This window comes from Pleurodeles waltl, chromosome 2_2, assembly GCF_031143425.1.
Source record: "Pleurodeles waltl isolate 20211129_DDA chromosome 2_2, aPleWal1.hap1.20221129, whole genome shotgun sequence".
NCBI lineage: Eukaryota > Metazoa > Chordata > Amphibia > Caudata > Salamandridae > Pleurodeles > Pleurodeles waltl.
Window position 1 is genome coordinate 1,013,415,654 of NC_090439.1, and position 17,381 is coordinate 1,013,433,034.

The 17,381-nt window shown below is 45.6% G+C and overlaps 1 protein-coding gene across 6 annotated transcripts in view; it reads right to left on the minus strand.

Annotated features, from left to right (window-relative positions):
- ASAP1 (ArfGAP with SH3 domain, ankyrin repeat and PH domain 1) overlaps positions 1–17,381 on the minus strand; it is a 1,537,410-nt gene that overhangs the window by 992,393 nt on the left and 527,636 nt on the right. For all 6 annotated transcript variants that reach the window (XM_069220757.1, XM_069220758.1, XM_069220756.1 and 3 more), the window contains one exon: positions 9,383–9,512. In XM_069220757.1, the coding sequence (XP_069076858.1) occupies positions 9,383–9,512 (130 nt within the window). The remainder of the gene's footprint in view (positions 1–9,382; positions 9,513–17,381) is intronic.

Consider the following 17,381-nt stretch of genomic DNA (forward strand, 5'->3'; position numbering starts at 1 on the left):
TCAGCGATGCAGGCAGGCAAGGGGGGGCTCCTCGGGGTAGCCACCACCTGGGCAAGGGAGAGGGCCATCTGGGGGTCGCTTCTGCACTGGAGGTCGGATCCTTCAGGTCCTGGGGGCTGCGGGTGCAGTGTCTTTACCAGGCGTTGGGTTCTTTGAAACAGGCAGTCGCGGTCAGGAGGAGCCTCGGGATTCCCTCTGCAGGCGTCGCTTGGGGGGGGGGGGTCAACTCTGGCTACTCACAGGGTCGCAGTTGCCGGGGGAGTCCTCCCTGTAGTGTTGGTTTTCCGCAGGTCGAGCCGGGGTCATCGGGTGCAGAGTGGAAAGTCTCACGCTTCTGGCGGGAAACGTGTGGTCTTTAAAAGTTGCTTCTTTGTTGCAAAGTTGCAGTCTTTGTGGAACAGGGGCCCTGTCCTCGGGAGTTCTTGGTCCTTTTAGATGCAGGGTAGTCCTCTGAGGCTTCAGAGGTCGCTGGACCCTGGGGGACGCGTTGCTGTTGAAGTTTTTCTTGAAGTGGGGAGACAGGCCGGTAGGGCTGGGGCCAAAGCAGTTGGTGTCTCCGTCTTCTCTGCAGGGCTTCAGGTCAGCAGTCCTTCTTCGTCTTCAGGTTGCAGGAATCTGTCTTGCTTGGTTCTGGGGGCCCCTAAATACTCAATTTAGGGGTGTGTTTAGGTCTGGGGCGTTAGTAGCCAATGGCTACTAGCCCCGAGGGTGGCTACACCCTCTTTGTGCCTCCTCCCGGAGGGGAGGGGGGCACATCCCTAATCCTATTGGGGGAATCCTCCATCTGCAAGATGGAGGATTTCTAAAAGTCAGAGTCACCTCAGCTCAGGGCACCTTAGGGGTTGTCCTGACTGGCCAGTGACTCCTCCTTGTTTTTCTCATTATCTCCTCCGGCCTTGCCGCCAAAAGTGGGGCCATAGCCGGAGGGGGCAGGCATCTCCACTAGCTGGGATGCCCTGTGGCGCTGTAACAAAGGGGGTGAGCCTTTGAGGCTCACCGCCAGGTGTTACAGTTCCTGCACGGGGAGGTGAGAAGCACCTCCACCCAGTACAGGCTTTGTTACTAGCCACAGAGTGACAAAGGCACTCTCCCCATGTGGCCAGCAACATGTCTGGTATGTGGCAGGCTGGTAAAACTAGTCAGCCCACACTGGAAGTCGGGTATGTTTTCAGGGGGCATCTCTAAGATGCCCTCTGGGGTGTATTTCACAATAAAATGTACACTGGCATCAGTGTGCATTTATTGTGCTGAGAAGTTTGATACCAAACTTCCCAGTTTTCAGTGTAGCCATTATGGTGCTGTGGAGTTCGTGTATGACAGACTCCCAGACCATATACTCTTGGCTACCCTGCACTTACAATGTCTAAGGTTTTGCTTAGACACTGTAGGGGCATAGTGCTCATGCACTTATGCCCTCACCTATGGTATAGTGCACCCTGCCTTAGGGCTGTAAGGCCTGCTAGAGGGGTGATTTATCTATGCCATGGGCAGTGTGAGGTTGGCATGGCACCCTGAGGGGAGTGCCATGTCGACTTAGTCATTTTCTCCCCACCAGCACACACAAGCTGGCAAGCAGTGTGTCTGTGCTGAGGGAGGGGTCCCCCAGGGTGGCATAAGACATGCTGCATCCCTTATACCCTCCCTGGTATCAGGGCCCTTGGTACCAGGGCTACCAGTTACAAGGGACTTATCTGGATGCCAAGGTGTGCCAATTGTGGAGACAAAGGTACAGGTTAGGGAAAGAACACTGGTGCTGGGGCCTGGTTAGCAGGCCTCAGCACACTTTCAAATCATAACTTGGCATCAGCAAAGGCAAAAAGTCATGGGGTAACCATGCCAAGGAGGCATTTCCTTACAGAGTTGGTTCGATAAAGTGTCTTCTGTTGTTTTTTCAGCGCCGGGGCTGGGCGTATCCAACACAGCTGCTCAGTGCCCCCCATGACCGGAGGGCAATTGTGGCCCAAATGAAGATTTTCATTGGTCCAGAGTTTTTGCAATAGGTCGCTGGTGTTGTGGCTAAGATGGAGGGGACACTGTACTCCCAGGTTGCTCCAGTGTGATATCCTGCATTTCGAGCTCGAAGCCTGTGCTGTATTCAGGTGAAAAGGAACCCTCATTTACTGTTGACAGATTGGCGTGGGCATCCTCCTGAGGGTCTTCGGCTCCACAACAAAGGGCCGGTGTGTCGTCTGCACTGAGGTGGGTCATCTCCACAAGTCAAGCTTGTCAATACCGCTGCATCTTCTTGCATGCTTCCTGATGGTCCAGACAGAGGCACAAGTTACACATCTGATGGAGATCAGGGAACAGGTACTTGCCGTAAACACTGCTGCCAAAATTGGAAGGGCCTTTGTTCCATCACCGGGTAGGCAAGATGTGGAGAAAACCTGAAAGATAAAATCTGCCAATCAAATTTATCTAAATAAATCTAAATCAATACCGCCAGTAAGGTACAGACGGGACAAATGACGGAATCGAAGAGGAGCAGAGGAACACACGTCCAAACCATACGTCGGAAGAAAACAATCAAACAAAGTTGATGTCCAAGCACGTTATCAGCAAGAGGAGGAGTCACTCTACCTTGTGGCCTGAAAGACTTGAATAAAAACTACGTGCACACTTCCGAGACCAACACCAGATGGCACGATTATGCTAAGCATGTGTATCTACAGCCAAACATGCCTTGAACATTAATTTATTTAAAATAATGAAATATTTATTTCAAATTAATAGCGCTGTAGGGTTAAATATATCAAATTAATTCCCTCCACTCCTTCAGCTTCTGTTAGTGGATTCAACCGACTAATTAACCATACTGTCATCAGTTGGAGCCACTAATTGAAGCTGTAAAAGTTGAGACGGAGCTATACACTGTGAAAAATACTGCAGCATGCACTATAAACTCCGCATCAGTAAAGACCTATCATGAATGAGCATATTCATCACAGACCCTAAGGAATTGAAAAGCATATTTAGAAGTATTTGGACAAAGAATTGAGAAAAATCAAAGAGTATTTTCAAATTTGATGCTTGACTGATAGCAACTGGGGCTAACACCTTAGATTTCACTGAAGTTAACTTGTCGGCAGATGATAAAAATGCCCAGAGGCTGAACATCTCAGTGTAGAGTAACTCAATGTCAATTTAGATCTTCGCGATGATAGCTTGTTCTACAGTCAATAATGATCGGACCAGCAATGATAGTGTAAGTATTAAATGCTTTCTTTTACGTATGTATATGGTATTTCTCTAAAGCGACCATAGGTTAAAAAAAACGCTGTACAAAGTCAAAGACCAGCATAAAGTCAATGAGTAATAGGAGATGAAGCTGGGTTTTCGAGGGTTAATACATTCTGATGTAGTATTTTTTAGAGCTAAGTCTTCAACTCATTCCTAAACTTGAGCAAAGTTAAGGCGGTCCTGGCGGATTTATGGATGTTGTTCCACATCCTAGGTACATTGATGGGAAAGCTTGCTGTCTTGTTTTTAATTTTGCAGTTCTTAGTCTGCAGCGTGATGGGCTTGACTGCTGGTGTGCCAAGAGACCTCAGAGATGGTAAGCTTGTCTACAAGATAATTGGGGATGCTATATGAGACTGCTTTGCAAGTGATGCAGCTGGCTTTGAAGATGGTGCAGGCTGGCAAGGAAAGCCAATGGAGTTGCATTAGGATGTGATCATAATCCTTCTGGGCCTGGATGAGACATGTTGCAGCATATAGGATGCCCCTAAGGGGTGCAAGGGTGGAGTCTGGGAAGCCATGGAGTATGGCATTACACCTCTCCAGAAGCCAGAGAACAAGAGCTTGAACACCAGTCTTAAAGTAGTTTTCAAGAAGAAACTGTTTGACTTTCATTAGATGTGGGAGCTAGTACCAGGCTGTTTTGGGTTTATGTTTTAATGCATTTCTTGATGATGAGGTTGCTGTCCTGGGTGAATTCAAGTAACTTGGTATTAGGTCAAGTAGGGATTTAAAGACATCAAGGTTCACACCATTGTGTTAGGTTTGTACTGTAGCTGGTTGTTCTTGACAAATACAGGAATTCTGTCTTGGCTGGATTGAGCTTCAGATAGGTGCTGGACATCAAAGTCTGGATGATGTTCAAACAGTGTCTGAAGCGCAGGATGCCTGAAGCAGAGGAGACTTTAACATAGAGTTGTGTGACATCAGCATATTGGTGAATCTTGATGCTGTTATCTGTGAGTAGAGCACCACACAGGTCCATGTAAAGGTAAAAAATGACAGGAGACTGTATCGAACCATGGAGGGCTCCACAGGTGATAGAGATCTTTTGTGATCTGGAGGTACCCATGTGAACAAACAGATGTTGGTTAGAAAGGTAGGAGAACCACAGAAGGATATTGCCAATTAATCAAATGAGATATCAGGATGAATGTGAGGGAGCAATGGTTCCTGGATGTAGGAAAATGCCACTGTTGGCATAGTTACCCCTTCACTTTTTGCCTAGTGTTGATGCCAGCTTTGATTGGAAGTGTGCTAGGACCCTGCTAACCAGGCCCCAGCGTTCTTTCCGAAAACTGTACCTTTATTACCCAATTGGCACAGCCCTGGCAGACAGTTAGGTCCCTCGTAAAAGGTACCCCAGGTACCAAGGGCCTGTGGCCAGGGAAGGTCCTTAAGGGCTGCAGCATGTATTATCCCACCCTAAGGGACCCCTCACTCAGTACATGCACACTGCCTTGGGGCTAGTGTGTGCTAGTGGGGAGAAATGAAAGTCGTCATGGCACTCCCCGCAGAGTGTCATGCCCACAAACCACTGCCTGTGGCATAGGTAAGTCACCCCTGTAGAAGGCCTTACATCCCTAAGGCAGGGTGTACTATACCACAGGTGAGGGCATAGCTACATGAGCACTATGCCCCTACAGTGTCTATGTCAATTCATAGACATTGTAAGTACAGGGTAGCCATACAGAGTATATGGTCTGGGAGTTATGAACTCCACAGCACCATAATGGCTACACTGAATACTGGAAAGTTTGGTATCAAACTTCTCAGCACAATAAACCTGCGCTGATACCAGTGTGGGATTTATTGAAAAATGCACATAGAAGGCATCTTAGAGATGCCCCCTGTATATCAGCAAGCCTGGTAGTGTAGGACTGACCGGTCTCTGCCAGCCTGCCCCTTCCAGACAAGTCAGACCACATGGGGTGAGAGCCTTTGTGCACTCTGTGGTCAGAAACAAAGCCTGTCCTGGGTGGAGATGCTTCACATCTCCCCCTGCAAGAACTGTAACACCTGGCAGTGAGCCTCAAAGGCTTAAGCCTGGTGGTACAGCGTCCCAAAGCACTCCACCTAGTGGAGATGCCCCCCCTCCCTCCGGACGAGCCCTCACTTTTGGCAGCGAGTCCAGAGGGATGATGAGAAAAACAAGGAGGAGTCACCCCCTCAGCCAGGACCATCCCTAAGGTGTCCATAGCTGAATTGACCCCTTCCTTGAGAAATCATCCATCTTGTTTTGTAGGAGTAGGACCAATAGCGATAGGGATATGCCCCTCTCGCCAGAGAGAGTGGGCACAAGGAGCCATTGACTAGTGCCCCCTGACCCTAACACACCCCTAAAATTGGTATTTAGGGGCGGCCCTGAACTCACCTCTTCAGATTCCTGACAACTTTAAGAAAGAAGAAGGACTGCTGAGCTGAAAACCCCACTGAGAAGAGAAGGAGACAACAACTGACTCGGCCCCAGCCCAACCAGCCAGTCTCCTGCTTTAAAAAGCTACAAAAGACGCATTGCAGGACCAGCGACCCCTGAAAAGCCTCCAAGGGACTGCCTGCACCACAGAGGACCAAGAAATTCCCATGGACAGCGGACCTGTCCAACAAGAAGAAAAAGCAACCATATTCAAAGGGACTCCCACCTCACTCCAGAAGCGTGAGTCCAAAACTACTTATGCACCCGACGCCCCATGGCAAGTGTCCAGAGGAACCAACCAGCCAGAGAAGACCTCCAGGCGATTCCGACCAAGTGTCCACCCTGCGCTGGCCTCTCCACCCTTCCACGACGTCGCCTGCAGAGGAAATCCCGAGGATCCCTTGGCTGCGACTTTCCAGGACGAAGATATCCGACGCCTGGAGAAGCACTGAACCCGCAGCCCCCAGACTTGAGAGAAACTGACCACCAGTGCAGCAGTGACCAGCAGGTGGCCTTCCTCCCTGACCAGTTGGTGGCTTGCCGGAGGAGACTCCTGTGCCCTGCTGCAGAGCCTAAGTGACCCCCCTGCTCCGCCCATTGAGCTCCATTGGGAACAAGACGCCCTGTTTGCACCCTGCACCGAGCAGCCCGGTGCCGCTGAGGGTGCGTGTTTGGTGCCTGCTTGGGGCCCCTCCAGTGCTCCTCTAAACCCCGGAGGTCTGCCCTCTGACAATGCGGTACTTACCTGCAAGCAGTCTAGGACTGGAGTACCTCCTGTCTCTATAGGAGCCCACGTTATTTTGGCTCCTGTTTGACCTCTGCACCTAACCGGTCCTGTGTTGCTGGTGCTGGGTGTTTAGGGTTATCTTGAACCCCCAATGGTGGGCTACCTATACCCAGAGACTGAACCCGTAAGTTTGTTACTTACCTCAAAACTGTACTTTACTTACCTCCCCTAGGAACTGTTGAAAATTGAACTGTCCACTTTTAAAATAGTTTTTTGCCATTTTAAAGAAACCTGTGTACATTTTCGATTCCATTCAAAGTTCTAAGTATTACTATGGAAAGTACCTTTCATTTAATGTACTTACCTGCTGAATGAATCTTGTGGTTCTAGAAATAAATTAAGAAAGAATATTTTCATATATAAAACCTATTGGTCTGGAGTTAATCCATTGAGCCCTCTGCGGGGCTTTCAGGTCAGCAGTCCTTGTTGTAGGGTGCAGGAATCTGATTTCCTGGGTTCAGGGTCACCCCTAAATACTAAATTTAGGGGTGTGTTTAGGTCTGGGGGCAGTAGCCAATGGCTACTGTTCTGGAGGGTGACTACACCCTCTTTGTGCCTCCTCCCTGAGGGGAGGGGGGCACATCCCTATTCCTATTGGGGGAATCCTCCAATCTCAGGATGGAGGATTTCTAAAGGCAGGAGTCACCTCAGCTTAGGGCACCTAAGGGGCTGTCTTGACTGGTGGGTGGCTCCTCCTTGTTTCCTCACTATCTCCTCCAGCTTTGCTGCCAAAAGTGGGGTCATTGGCCGGAGGGGCGGGCATCTCCACTAGCTGGGATGCCCTGGGGTGCTGTAACAAAAGGCATGAGCCTTTGAGGCTCACCGCCAGGTGTTACAGTTCCTGCAGGGAGACGTGGGAAGCACCTCCACCCAGTACAGGCTTTGTTACTAGCCACAGAGTGACAAAGGCACTCTCCCCATATGGCCAGCAACATGTCTGGAGTGTGGCAGGCTGTCAAAACTAGTCAGCCTACACTGGAAGTCGGGTATGTTTTCAGGGGGCATTTCTAAGATGCCCTCTGGGGTGTATTTCACAATAAAATGTACACTGGCATCAGTGTGCATTTATTGTGCTGAGAAGTTTGATACCAAACTTCCCAGTTTTCAGTGTAGCCATTATGGTGCTGTGGAGTTCGTGTATGACAGACTCCCAGACCATATACTCTTGGCTACCCTGCACTTACAATGTCTAAGGTTTTGCTTAGACACTGTAGGGCAGAGGTCTTCAAACTGGGGGGCGGGCCCCCCTAGCGGGGCCTCAAGTGATCCCAGGGGGGGGGCCCCAGACTCTGGCCAAAAATAAATATTATACAGATAACAGGCCTTTGTTTTAAGCAGAAGCATGTTATTGCAGTTTTAAAAAGGTAACAGTACTTAACTGCACTGTTTAAATAGGTTTACACATATTTAAACATTGCCATTTTTATAAAATAATTGTGAAAAATTCTGCGGGGGGGCCCAATGATTTTTATTTTTCAACTGGGGGGGCACAACATTGAAAAGTTTGGAGACCTCTGCTGTAGGGGGATAGTGGTCATGCACTTATGCCCTCACCTATGGTATAGTGCACCCTGCCTTAGGGCTGTAAGGCCTGCTAGAGGGGTGATTTATCTATGCCATGGGCAGTGTGAGGTTGGCATGGCACCCTGAGGGGAGTGCCATGTCGACTTAGTCATTGTCTCCCCACCAGCACACACAAGCTGGCAAGCAGTGTGTCTGTGCTGAGTGAGGGGTCCCCCAGGGTGCCAGTGTGGGATTTATTGTAAAATACACCCAGAGGGCATCCTAGAGATGCCTCCTGAATACCAGTCCGACTCCTAGTGCTAGGCTGACCAGTTTCTGCCACCCTGTCACAACCAGACAAAATTCTGGCCACAGCGGGTGAGTGCCTTTGTCACTCTGTGGCCAGAATTTCGTCTGGTTGTGACAGGGTGGCAGAAACTGGTCAGTCTAGCACTAGGAGTCGGACTGGTATTCAGGAGGCATCACTAGGATGCCCTCTGGATGTATTTTACAATAAATCCCACACTGGCATCAGTGTGCATTTATTATACTGAGAAGTTTGATACCAACCGTCCCAGATTTCAGTGTAGCCATTATGGAACTGCGGAGTTCGTGTTTGACAAACTCCCAGACCATAGACTCTTTATGGCTACCCTGCACTTACAATGTCTAAGGTTTTGCTTAGACACTGTAGGGGCATAGTGCTCATGCACATATGCCCTCACCTGTGGTATAGTGCACCCTGACCTAGGGCTGCAAGGCCTGCTAGAGGGGTGACTTACCTATGCCACAGGCAGAGAGAGGTGGGCATGGCACTCTCTCTAGTTTGAGCAGGAAAATGTACTGAGGAACTCGGTGTGTAACAGCATTGCAACTGCAAGGCTGAATTACAGGGGATACTCCCCCCAACCCTTTTTGTAGCAGTGTAAATTTTATGTCTTGAAACAAAATGATTTCAATATTTTTTCAAATTTTTAAAGTTATTTTGAAGGTAAATATTTAAAAGTCTTATTGGATACTGATGGCACTGCAGCTATAGACTGAATGATAATGACCATTTAGATTCAAATCTACTATGTTTAAGATGAATGGATGTACGTAAAGTATCACACGTTTGGTTTATTTGTTCATGCTTTTAGCCTCCTAGTGTGAATGAACACTTTGCTCAATATATTTAATTCATCCTTTGCAAAAGTTACCTAATGGAATGTGTTAGAAAAGAAAATCTAAACCAACAGCTTACTTGGTTGTTTGTTTTACCACAATGGATAAAATACAGTACAAATATAAATAAGCACTTTATCAGTGGACCTGACCCCAAGAGCTTAAGAGAAGAATGCTGACATTATTATTATTTCTTCTACCTAAGTTTAGTGTACATCAGTGGCGTGAGATGTAATACAGAGACAAAGAAAAAACAGTTTTATTGATCTTACTTCACACATTTGGAGCTGAAACAACCTTCTTTCTTTCTCCATCTCTTCTGCAATCTCCGCTCCAGTTATTTCTGTGCGTATCATTCCATGTTGTTTTGCATGTTCCCTTTTTTCTTTTTCTATTTTTGTACTGAAATATTTCAAGTAGAAAACATTCACTTAAACACAAAATAACTCGAATGGTCACACGTTTGATAGAACACATGCATTTAAGTTTGAAAGTAACAAAACAAATCACTGCTGTTAACAGACACTACTGACCGAACAAAACTAGCACATTTCTGCAACACAAAATGTTTCATAAATTCAGATGACTCATCACCCCTAGAGAGGCAGATTTCACACCTCACAATGTCACTCTACCTGGAAACCTTAAGAGTACCTCCTATATGATCTGGTCACTCGTAAAGGGAATGAAAAGAGGATTAGCTATTACAAAGCAGATGCTGCCATGGGTGTGGTTTCAGTTGGCAGGCTTTGACATATGTTCAATGCAGTCTTAAGGGGTTTCCAGCTATTGGCAGAAGCCCATCTCAAAAGTGTAAAGGCTGAGAAGTAGGAATATCCAGAAACATCAAATGGGCATTTCTGACCCTGAACACAAACAATTCGCATTGACAGAAAATAGCAGAAAATAAGGACATACTATTTCCAGGCACACACCCTAGACCTTCAGGCGGAAAAGTCCCACCTTAGAACTTCAGAACTGCAGTGTCCTCATGTCCTACTAAGCGCAGTAAATGACCAAGGGGACACTGTGAGAGTGTTGATAATACAATATCAATTGCCTTGAGAGATTTTTATCAGAAGCTTTACAATGAAGAACCATTGTCTTCCCTAGCTCCCAGGTCAATATGCACATACACAACTCATCCAGGAAATACCTGCTGGCTGTGTGGAGTCTGTTGATGGTCCCATCACACAGAAAGCATAAGCACCATTAGGGGGCTCAGAATGGGTAAATGCCCCGACCCTAACAGTAATCTACTACATTTCACAAAATGTTTTGAAGATGGGTTGCCTCTATTTTGGAGTGTCATTTAAATGAATTTGGGGGTCTAAAACTGTGACAGAACCCATGCCACTCAACAAACTAAGCTGGATATGAGGCCCAAATAATACCCACCAAAGGGTTTGGCCTATGTTTTATTAAATGGCTCCTTGAGAGGTATCAATCTCTCAGGGACTACATTAGGGTCAATGGTATAAACTTGCCAGTCATGCCCTCAAATAGCGCACGTTCCAGGGTTGTTCTATTTCACCTCTCTTTTTCACTCGTAAAATCAAGCTCTGAGAGAACTTTACTAGGGCTAAGGAGAGCAATAAAGGAATTCAGATTGGCCGACATCTCTAAACAGAAGCGATCATGATATCTCTGATGGATCTCCTGACTTCAGTATCCTGTCCATAGACAGAACTAGTGATCTTCCGAGCCAGGTCTGGTTTTAAAATTAATCTTACCAAGTCCAAAGCTGTATTGTTATACCCACCATCATGAAAGGGTAACACTCTGTGCAAGCTGGTCCTTATCCGATTGGACTCCAAGGAAGTTAACAAAATAAGCATTCAAATAGCACCCTCTATGTTTCTGAGCACTGTGCTGTAAACTTTCAATAGAGTTGAGGCAAGGACTCCATTAATGGCAAGTGACCGACTTCTCCTGGCTGGGATGGCCATTGTTAGAAAGAAGATTCTTCCTAAATTGCTTTATCTCTTTCAGGTGAGTCCCACGGTTTTCAATGACAATCAACAGTTCATTTGGCAGGAGAAAAGCCAAGGGGTGTCCAGCAGACTCATTTACCACCGAGCCTTGGAGGGCTGACTCTCCCATATAAGCTGGCCTACAAGCAGGCAACACAGCTCTGTTTCCTGGTTGAATGGAAGAAAATAGGAACAAGAAGTGGTGCTTTAACAACCATATAACTGCAGGCACTCCACTTGGGATGGTTGCAAGGCTTAGGGAAGACCACGGGAGTCCAGGAGTTGAGAACTGTGCTCCTTGCAGAGCACTGGAGTGATTCTTGTTGTACTAAGAAACACATAAATATGCTTGAAATTCAGCTCTTATGCCTCACCATTTTCACCGTTATCTAATAGCTTGCAGCATACCTAGCATTGGAAGTGAATTAATTCAATTGCTGGGATGACACCAGATGAGAATACCTGTCCCAGGGTCACTTTGATGGCAATAAAACAGGTCGCCTAGTGACGAGAACGGGCCCCTCTGCCACCTTGCTCTAAGACATCAAGGTAATTCGTGGAGACAATGGGCAAATGGTACAGTGTGAATTTGGCATCCAGTATTACCAGTTACTATACACAGAGCACTAAGTATGATGGATGCGCAGCCGTGGTAGTCCTTAAAAACACAAACTTCACTAGGCAAAGTTAAATTGGCTTCAATGCAATTGTCTACAGGCAAGGCGCTGGGTAGCGATGGACTCCTGGATTTCTATAAGGTGTTTCAGGAGCTGTTAGCTGGTCGGCTCCTTGATCTTTACCAGCCATCCTCTGAGAGAGGGGAACTTCACCCACTATAAGGGAGGCTGTAACAGTGGTATTGCTGAAAGCAGACTGGGATATTAGACATGATAATGTAACATTTTACAGAAAATCCTGTCAAATAGGATGCTCACAGTATTGCCAGACTTGATTCACTAGGACCAAAGTGGGTTTGTTATGGGTAGGAGCACTACCTCTAATGTTCGCAGATTGTTCCATATGATAAGTACTGCCCAGTCTAGCTGGAACTGAGTAACAGTAACCCAACATTGATATAGAGGTCTTTGACACACTGGGCTTGGAATTTCACCGGCAGACCCTGCGGTGGATGTACTTCAGTGCCAACATTAGCCAATAGATAATATTGTTATACTCCCTGCCAACATCCTGTTTGAAAACAGACACGGAGGTGTTGAAGACCTGGCCAGTCGAATGGGGATCGAGGCAGGGTTGTCCTCTCTCCCCATTGCTTTTTGCACTGATAACCCATGATGGAGCCCATGGCATGCTGCATAAGACTAGTGGGGGAATGGGTGGTCATACAGATCAATGGGCACACTTGCATCATCTCACTGTATGCAGACTATCCTGCTATACCTGAGAAATTGTGTTGAGGGGCTGCTAGACAAACAAAGTAGTCTTGGAGAGGTATCTGGCCTCTCAAATACACCGAAGTTGTGCCTTTTTTTTATTGACCGAGAGAAGTATATGGGTTAGGAGAAGCACTCCACATCTTCAAATATATATCAGAAAATAAAAAATTTGCCTCCGTCAGTCATGGGGTAGGTGACCCTCACCAAGATGGTGTTACTGAATAGAATGCTCTACTTCTTTGCAAATATCCACCTACAATTCAAGAGACCCTTCTTTTAGGATTTATCCACATTATTGACTGCTGAGGAGTGCTGGTAGGAGGTGTGTGGCGCTGGAGAAGGAAAATGTTACTTACCCAGTAGACATCTGTTTGTGGCATGTAGTGCTGTAGATTCAAATGCTTTGCATAAGTCCGCCATCTAGTGTTGGGCTTGGAGTGCTACAAGTTGTTTTTCTTCAAAGAATCTTTTTGAGTCACAAGTATATATATATATATATATATACACACACACATATATATAAATGTATTAAATGAAAAAGAGATGGCCATGCAATGTATATACATATTTACAATATTTTGTACTACGGCGACTACAGGCTTCCGGGGAGGAGGGAGGGCACATGTGAATCTACAGCACTACATATCACGAACAGATGTCTACTTTGCATAGACTGTAAAGCATGAAAAAGGGTCCTAAGGACTGCATGGCCAACATTTTCCTGTTGACAAGCTAAAACATTTAAACAATAATGTTCAGTAAATGTGTATGGTGTAGACCAAGAAGAAGCTTTGCAAATATCTGCTATTGGAATGTTTTCTGAAAAGGCCATAGAAGCACCTTTTTTCCTCGTAGATTGTGCTTTTGGAGTTGTTGGTAATTGTCTTTTAGCTTTAAGATCACAAGTTTGAATACACTAGACTATCCATCTAGCTAATCCATTCTTTGAAACTGGATTACCTTTGTGAGCCACTGAAAAAGCTACAAAAAGTTGTTTTGATTTTCTGAAACTTTTTGGCCTGTCAATGTAATACATAGGAGCTCTTTTAACATCTAGTGTATAGAGAGCTCTTTCAGCAACTGAGTCTGATTGTGGGAAAAAGACAGTCAACTCAACTGAAAAGTGAATGCTTCTATTTCACTTACTCTTCATAGTGAAGTTATAGCTACCAAAAAAGCAACTTTCCATGAAAGAAATTGCAAAGAGCATGAATGAATAGGTTCAAATGGTGGACCCATATGCCTAGTAAGGACAATGTTAAGGTTCCATAGTGGAGCTGGAGGAACCCTAAGTGGAATCATTCTTTTTAAGTCCTTCCATAAATGCCTTAACAGGAATTCTAAACAAAGAAATATGTTGTCTGTTTTGGAGATAAGCAGCTGTAGCTACTAAGTGAAGTCTAATAGAAGAGTATGCTAACTTGGCCTTTTGTAAATGTAGCAAATAGCAAACTATGTCTTGTACTGACGGTTTGAGTGGAGAATCTTTTCTGCAGGTGCAAAACGTTGTTCAGCATTTGAGTATAAATGAGAATTATAGGCTATGGGTACCGTGTCATCCTCATTAAAGGTGACATAAGTAAATCCAAGGACACCAGCAATTATTCTGATGACCAAGTTTCTTTTATTGTCACGTAAGTGTTTAGCTTCTAGCATGTCCTGTTGCATGTCTCTAAGGATGTGCGTGTGTTCAATTTTCCAGCGTCTGTTAGAAAAATTGGGCTGAACTAAGTCATAAAGTGGCTTGATGCGTTCTGCATAATCGGGAACGTATGTTCTGCCAAAATAGAAGAAACCCAGTAATGACTGCAATTTCTTAAGTGTGTTTGGAGGCTGTAGTTGAGCACATTTCTCTAGAAAGTGCGAGGCCAGGCTCTTCCCCTCGTTTGACAGCTCATATCCCAGTAATAATACACTAAGAAAGGCTATCTTGCTTTTCTTAAAATTGAATTTATAACCGAGGTCTGCAAACCCCAAAATGATCCGATCGACCCTTGCAAGATGAATGTCGAGGACGTCGTCACTGAGATATATGTCATCCACATAGGACAATGCCTCAGAATCAATATCATGCAATATTGATGTAACATGGGCTGAAAACAGGCCTGGGCTATTTTTATAGCCCTGAGGTAAACGACAAAAGCGTTTCCGAGAGCCAAATGAAAATGCACTTAGGTACCGACTTTCATGTGCTAAATTCTGGCAGAAGAATCCATTAGATATGTCTAATGTTGTTTTATATTTTTTACGCACTATATTGTTAATCAGTGCTGTGCTGTGTGAATTTTGTATAGCATACGTGCGTGTATGACTATTTAAGTGTCTATAATCAACGACTATTCTATATGAATGGTCTGGCTTTGCAACAGGGAATAACGGATTATTCATTGCAGATGTACAGGGCTCAATTACACCCTGGTACTCAAGTTGTGATATTATTTCCCTCACCGGAACTTTCACTTTATGTTTAACAGGGTAGTGTGGCTGCGGTTGGGGTGTAGACCTAACGGGAATAATATGACAAGGAGACTCCTTGTCCCAACCTACATGATTGCGATACAGTGCAGGTGCCTGCGCTAAAGCCCATTCAGAAGCATAGGCTTCTTTATCTGCTTCTGGAACAAGATCGGAGAAAGAAGGCAAAATGACATCTTCCCCATGCGGGAGGGAGCTTGCGGACGTGTTTAGGTGGCCAATCTCTTTCGGCCAATAGGATATCACTAGTAAATTCATCCCAAAATACCACACTAATAGTGCGCTCCACGTCTCCCTCTATCTGAATTCTTAAATAATAAACCCTATCGGGGGGGAGAACGCGGCCATCAACTGTTTCAACCGTGATGTAAGCGCTAGTTGCTGTCACATCCAGATGATCTTTCAGACTCAGACGACATATCGTGACTTCTGCCGCACTGTCTAACAGAGTCACTGCCCACGTCTTGTTCCTCAACAGCGTTCTCAATTTTACTGGCATTTTTAACTGTCAGAGCTGCCACCTTTTTCTTTTTAAACTGTGGCTTTTGTTGAGCACTTTTTTCTTCTTTTTTAATGGTAGACTGCGGCGAGTCTTTCTTCTCTTTCACATATTCCGGACGTCGATCTTGACGGCCCCCTCTCTCGCTACATCTATCCGGTGCGTCCTGAAAGGAACGAGAGGGACGTGAATAAGTATATCTGTCTGTAGTTTTAACGTTCTCCCTTTTTCTGAGATTATATCTCCTTTCGGAGTTCTCCGGGTGTGGAGAATCAGCTCTCTTAATTCTTCTTTCTTTGAAATCTTGTTTTTTTGTCCCAGCGCTTCTTTGTACCCTCCTTATGGACGGTACCTTGTATTTCCAATTTTTTAGGTTTGGCTCCCAAACTATCCCGTCCTATACTAGTATAGGTATCGGAAATTATTTTCGGTAGCTGTCTCTCTTGTTCCTGGTGTGGAGTTTCCCGGAGACGCTGGCGAATTGCCAGTGCCACCGCTTCCCCTTTAATATTACTGAGTATTATCGAGGATACGGCGTCAAAGTTACGCATTAATTTCATCCCCAAATCCAGGGCTGGTGCAGCCCCATGCTCATTTTGTATTTGTTTTAACACTTCTGGCAAGTTGGCAAGTGTCGGGGTACCATGTGCGGTAGTATATATGGCAGCGAAGACTGTACTCCATGTGGCACAGTCATCCACCGAGGGAACCATCCCAAAAGGCATGCACATAGTGAGCAATCTATGTTTTTCCTGTGGTCCCGTATGGGGAAACACAGCTTCCAGCTGATTCGTTTTCTGGGCAATCCAGAACGGTATTGTTTCCCGTTCCGTGGGCACTTTACCCATAATAGTATGCACTGTTTGTCGATTAATCCCTGTAGCCAATTGATAACCACCAGCTACTGGCGGTGCTGGACGCGCTGGTGTTGTGTTCAATGTTCGCATTACGAACTGGACTAATCGTCTATATAATGCCACTAATTCATTATACAAAACTCGTAAATCTGCTATTGCATATTTTGTAAGCCTGGGTGAGGTGTGTATGTGGCAAACATAAGCCACAGAGTTCCATCATTACTTAAGGGACCTAACCTCACTCTATGTAGTACATGTGGTAGGGCGCCTTCGAACCAGTTCTGATGCTCCTGGTTTGTGAGCGATATTTCATGATACTGGTATGCTTGGTACCGTAAAGGTACATTTGCAACTTCATATGTGTGAAATGTGTGCGTTCTTTCGTTAACCTCAGGAAAGGTGACCCAACAGTAAAATGTTTCTGTTTGGTATGCTTCATTAGCTTCTATCATCAGAGTAACATCCCCGCCCTCATCTGTAAGGCCATGCGTTAATAAATGTTGTGTTATAATGTCAATGGCAGCAGCCATATTTGTTTAGAGAAATGGAACACCAGATAGGGACAGTAATTTCCTTTTATTAGTTTGTGCTCGAACAACCTTCAGCTTAATCAGGTGATACCTTTTCAGCTGAGGAGGACACTCCCAAAGACCACGGACGTCTCCGTATAATGGTACTAAGGGTACCTGATGTCTGTGAGACAGTGATAGTCAGGGTATCCGTAAATTAGTGCCTAAACACCATCGTTGGTGGCACCATGTCGTAGTTTGGACTCTTGCTCTGGGCAAGACTCCTGGTTTAGGATGACAGTACTTTTGTTTGTAAGCGACTACGTCTTTCTTACAACAAGTTGCAACTGTTGTCCTAACCTTACCGGCTCACTAGCAGCACCTCACCAGAAACACAATAGTAAAAGGTGATTTATGGCACCCGTTACGCATGGACTCGAGAATAAGATTTCTCAGGGAGTGTCGTGGTTAAATGGAGATTACCCTTTTCTCACAGATATATTATGTCTCATACAAACACAGGCAATGACACAGATGCAGTATGGTTACAATAGTTTTTATTTA